We start from the raw sequence: 6093 nt of genomic DNA on the forward strand, positions 1-6093 counted from the left end.
CAAGTCTTAAATTGTATATATTACCTAACTAAAATCTCAATAAATAAAGTCAAGAGTTAAAATATTCAATAATGAATTTTAATTACCACATTAAAATAAGAAATTAAATAGTTTAAATTTAAACTCAGTTTTTTTATACTTTGAAATAAAAGAGTAGAAAAATCAACTGCTTATGGTGTGTAACATCATCTCAGAAGGCGATAATGGCAAAGGAAGCGCAGGCAGCTCAGGCCGCAGCTCAGCGGGGAAAAAGGAACAACAAATCAGAAGCGATTGAAAACCAAATCAACGAAACAAAACAGAGCGAAATGGCAGGAGACGAACAATATCCAAAGACAACACATGCGAAGGAGAAATTAGGTAAATCTACCACTCCGGTGGCCATGGAAAACAAATCTGGGTCTGGATCTACAACTAGATTGGTCGACATTCAAAAACAGCAAAAAGAAGCTCAGGCACAGTGGGGGAAAATTGCACTGGAGATGAATCCCAGTAATAGCATGACATCTTCTAGCAAGAGTAAGCAACCATGGGCTGATGAAGTTGAGGAAGAGGCAAGAGCTTCGGAAAAGAAGAACTCAATTTGGGATAACTTCGACATTGGGAAGATGGTGAATGCTGGGTTTAAACTCGAGTACGTGGCTCCTACAACTCGTGGTGAGTGTTCTACTGTTGAAATTGAGGTAGAAGATATTACTTCTGAATTGGAGTACTGGAAGAACTCGGTGGTATGCTATATATTAGGGGCCCGTCCGCCATTCGAGGTGATGCAGGGATTTATTCAGAGAATTTGGGCAAAACATGGTATAAATAAAATTGCAATGTTGAAAAATGGGGTGATTATAGTAAGATTTGACACAGAGATGGGGAAAAATGATGTAATTCAGGCGGGTATATATCATTTTGATAGTAAACCTTTCATAGTAAAGGCTTGGAACTCGGACATGGATTTCTCTAGGGAGGAGCTGCGTACTGTGCCTATTTGGGTCAAACTGCCAGGCCTAGATTTCAAATACTGGAGTCCTATGGGATTGAGTAAGATAGGGAGCCTGATCGGGAAGCCCTTAATGGTGGATAAAAATATAGAGAGGAAGGCTGGACTAAATTTTGCAAGACTAATGGTGGAGGTGGATATGGATGCACAACTGCCAGACACTATATAATTCATCAATGAAAAGGGACATGGGATTGTACAGAGGGTGAGTTATGAATGGAAACCAACTTTATGCAAGTACTGCAAGAAGCATGGTCACACTGAGGAAATTTGTAGGAAGAAGCTAGTATCTAAGACTGTATCAGTTGTGGATCATGTGGATAAAGGGATTAATGAGCAATCTGTTGAGAAGGCTGGGCAAAATTCAGGCGTAGAAAAAACACCTACCAGGACAGGGGAAGAGCAGGTACACAACAGTCAAGAAGGATACGAGCAAATCACAGTTGATGGTGTGCATAAAAGGGCAGCAGAGCAGCAAAATGCAAGTGTAAGAGTACAGGATCATGGGCCTAAGCAAACTGGAGAACAAGTTGCTAAAGTCACACAGGAAAGGGCAGCAACAGGTAAACCAGTGACAATTATGGTCACTCCAATGCAAAGATACAGACAAGAGAAGAATCCGAATAAATCTCAAGGTGCAAACCAAGGAGACTCTGGTCAACAGACTCATGCTGGACAAATAGCAGAAGTTGGGGACATGATCATTCCTATCACAGGGAATGGCTAATCTCTTAAGCTGGAATGTGCAGGGCCTAAATGGCCCAAATAAGCAAAAGGAGGTGCAGCTCCTTTGCAATGAGGAAAATGTGGGTTTGATAGGCCTACTAGAAACAAAAATAAAGAAGGACAAGATTCAGCAAATAGCAGAAAAAATGTTTGGAGGATGGCAAAGCATCAATAATCTAGATTATCATTATAATGGTAGAATTTGGGTTAATTGGAAGCCAGAGTACTACCAAGTAACTCCGATAAAACGGACAGCTCAGGTGATAACTTGTGAAGTGAAGAATATCCCTCAACAAATGTCTTTCCTGCTCTCGTTTGTATATGCGTTTAACACAAAGGATGAGAGGAAGGAATTATGGGATACATTAATGGGAATACAGAGGAGCAATAATCAACCATGGTTGTTGATAGGAGATTTCAATTCTGTTCTACATGAAGAGGACAGGATAGGAGGGAATCCAGTTTCATGGGCGGAAGTGGTTGATTTTGCTAATTGTGTGGATGAGTGTGGTCTGATTGAAATCCCTCATCAAGGGAATCAATACACATGGAGTGATAAAGGAAGTAGTGAAAGAATTTACTCACGGATAGACCGGGTATTTATAAATGATATATGGTTACAGACTATGCCTTATTGCAAATCCATCTTCTTGCTAGAAGGCATAAGCGACCACTGCCCTGCCAAAGTAATTCTGGAAGAAGAGAGGACGAGGAAGAAAAAATCCTTCTTATATAGTAATGTTTGGGGGAAACATCCAAAATTTCTAGGCATTGTGAAAGCCGGATGGGAAATACCTATTCAAGGGTGCAAAATGATGCAAGTGGTTAAAAGGCTGAAATTACTGAAGAAGAATCTGAAGCAACTAAACGGCCAATATTGTAGGAACATAATAAAGGGGGCCGAAGAAGATAGGGCAGTCCTAAAGCAGGCTCAAGCACAACTACAAACTCAACCAAGGAACCCGGAGTACCAAAAGATAGAAAGAGAGAGTTACTTGAGATTTAAAGAGTCTTCATACCTAGCTGAAGTATATCTCCAGCAACAAAGCAAAGTAAATTGGTTGAGACTGGGAGATGACAACACGAGGTACTTCTTTTCAGTACTTAAACATCAAAGATTGAAGCAAGCAACCACACAAATTAAGGATGGACAAGGAAATTGGAAAACAGATCCAGCAGGGATTGCAGGGGTTTTTGTTGAGTATTATAAAGAATTGTTAGGAAAAAGAGCCAGCTCAAGAGTGAATGCACAGCATGTTATTTTGCAAAATGGTCCAGTGCTGGGTATAGAGCACCAGTTGAAGCTATTGATGCCATTTGCTGCCGAAGATGTGAAGAAGGCCATATTTCAGATTGACCAAACTAAGAGTCCAGGGCCCGATGGATATGGAAGTGGTTTCTTCCGGGATGCTTGGGGGATAGTTGGCAGTGACATAATAACTGCAGTACTGGAGTTTTTTCAAAATGAGAAACTACTTAAATAGCTAAATGCCACAAATATTGCCTTAATCCCAAAGGTAAAAGTTCCAGAATTAGCAAGCCAATTTCGACCAATTGCTTGCTGTAATGTGCTATACAAATTCATATAAAAATGATTTGTAGTAGAAAGAAGCGGTGAGCCATATAGTGGCAGAGAATCAGACAGCGTTTGTTCAGGGAAGATCGATGGTGCATAATATCTTGATTTGTCATGATCTATTAAGACACTATAACAGGAAGACTACTCCAAGATGTTTAATGAAGATAGATCTGCGAAAGGCATATGACATGGTGAGTTGGGAGTTCCTTGAAGAAGCACTGGTGGGATTTGGGTTTCCACCCAAGTTCATAAAGTTGATTATGATGTGTGTCTCCTCCCCAAAATACACTATCAAGTTGAACGGAGAAGGGTATGATTACTTTGAAGGGCAGAGGGGTTTAAGACAAGGGGACCCAGCATCCCCCCTACTCTTTGTCCTTGTGATGGAATATCTCTCAAGGGTATTAAAGACTATGAGTAATTTGCCAGATTTCAAATTCCACCCTATGTGCAAGACTCTAAGGCTGAACCATCTGATCTTTGCAGATGATTTAATGATTTTCTGCAAAGGTGATATGCAATCTGTTGTCAGGATAAAAGAGGCTCTAGCTCACTTTAGTGCTACCTCAGGGCTTGTAGCCAACATGGACAAGTCAAATATTTTCTTAGCCGGAGTGGATGATGCGCTGAAACAGCAGCTGTTGGAATTGACTGGTTTTACGCAAGGGACGTTTCCAATAAGGTATTTGGGGCTTCCTCTCTCCTCTAAGAAGTGGAGTAAACTAGAATGTCACAAATTAGTCGATCAAATTACAAGCAGGATTAAGACAACGTATGCTAAACAGCTAACATATGCCGGGAAACTTCAGGTAATTCTGGCTGTTTTGTTTTCAATACATAGCTTCTGGGGGTCTGTTTTCATTTTGCCTCAAAGCATTGTGACTGAGGTAGATAGGAAATGTAGAGAGTATCTTTGGGGTAGAATAAATGAGAAAAGGAAAATTTCACTCATTTCATGGGATAAGGTGTGTTTTCCTAAAAGGCAAGGTGGTTTGAACATAAAGGGTTGCGGCAACTGGAACCTAGCCTCGGTTGGCAAACTACTGTGGCAATTGGCTACGAATAAAGAGTCGTTATGGATGAAATGGGTGCATGGGATATATATCAAAGATGACACTTTCTGGACTCACAAACCACCTGCAGATAGCAGTTGGTATTGGCGGAAAATCAATGCTTTGAAGGAAAGGATGCAACAATGGTATGCACAAGGGAAATTCCTTCTAACTGCTAGTGGGAAGTACTCCATCTCAAGTGGTTATTTTGCACTGATTGGCCAACGGGCAAAACTGGATGTAGCAGATCTTGTTTGGAACACTATCTCCCTACCTAAGCACAGATTCATCATATGGATAGCGGTTCATGGCAGATTACTCACTAAGGACAGATTAATACGTATGAACATTCATATAGAGGATGTGAGCTGTGAGCTATGCAAATCAAAAGTTTTGGAGACAAACAAACACCTATTTGTAGATTGTGAATATGCAGCTGTTGTGCGAGCTGGACTGATGCAATGGGCAAACATGTCACTGCCTGCGGGGGAAATGAAGACAACATTACGGGAGATAAAGAAGAAACACTGGAAAATTTTTAAAAAGGAAGTGGTGGCTGCTTTGATGGGAGCAATGGTGTATCACGTATGGAAAGCAAGAAATTGGAAACACTTCAAGAAGGCAACAATACAATACACAGATACGGTAGAGCAGATTACAAGAGATATAGCAGACAGAATAGAGCTTTTTAAGAACACAAAACGGGCATATAGATGTAGGGAGTTTTGGCAGAAATATTTGTAACTAGAGAGACTTATTGCTCAGTCTAACCTTCTTAGAAGGTGGACCTGAGGGGAGGGTGTTCTTTAACCTTTGTAAGTATTTGGTTGTGTTAATGGTAATATTCACATTTGTTGCCAAAAAAAAAAAAATTCAGCAGATTTTATGATAAAATAATAAAATAACTTCTATATTTATATTTTAGATGAATTCAAGGTCATAATTTAGTTTATATATGATATTCAAGTATAGGTAAAATTCTTAAATGGAGAAAAGTAATAAAAATACAGTAGAAAAAAAAAACATGGGTGGATTTGGGGGGCGGGGGTGGGGTGGTTAGAGATCATATTTATGGGAACAATAAATAAAATTTAAGAATAAAGAAAATTCATCATTAAACAGTATATATATTGATAAGAAGAGCAATCGATAATTATAATTAGTTAAATGATATAAGCTAATAAAAATTCATATTAAAAATCTAATAATTTTAAATAGTGAATAATGTAATAAGGAAAAATATGAAACACAAAAGTTATTTGATTATTATATGATTCGTTGTCTTTATTTTCATATAGATTTGATTAGGGGGGGGGGGGGGGGGGGGGGCGGGGGCTGTGGATTTTATTGATAAACAGTAGTTGAATTTTTTTTAAGCCAATATGATCTAACATGCTCATACAAAGCAAATCACAATCTAAAATGATTTAGCATAATATTACAATTTGTGAATTTTCACCCGGTTTCTTATTGAGGAAAGTTATGCATATGTATCTTCGGCCAAACTTATTTACCGGAAGTAGCTGAAATATACCAAATCTATACATTGATATGTATATTGTACGTATTGTATATGTATATTTATATTATGTGTATAGTATATGTATATTTAAGTATAAATACGCAAAATATATAAATTTACTGGCTATTTTGTAAAGAAAAATTTACATGACATAGTTAATTCTAAGAGGTATTTATGGTTAATAACTACTATTTGCAAAAATTACATTTCCTAGCTACAT

The 6093-nt window shown here is 38.4% G+C and overlaps 1 protein-coding gene across 1 annotated transcript; it reads left to right on the forward strand.

Moving 5' to 3' along the window:
• Positions 1–203: 203 nt before the first annotated feature.
• LOC132613154 (uncharacterized) lies at positions 204–3204 on the forward strand. Its single transcript, XM_060327202.1, has 3 exons — positions 204–1127; positions 1179–1682; positions 1744–3204. Exons 1-3 carry the CDS (start codon positions 204–206, stop codon positions 3202–3204), a joined length of 2889 nt encoding a protein of 962 aa, XP_060183185.1.
• Positions 3205–6093: the final 2889 nt, after the last annotated feature.

The sequence above is a fragment of the Lycium barbarum genome, chromosome 10 (genome assembly GCF_019175385.1).
Source record: "Lycium barbarum isolate Lr01 chromosome 10, ASM1917538v2, whole genome shotgun sequence".
In the NCBI taxonomy this organism is placed as follows: Eukaryota; Viridiplantae; Streptophyta; class Magnoliopsida; order Solanales; family Solanaceae; genus Lycium; species Lycium barbarum.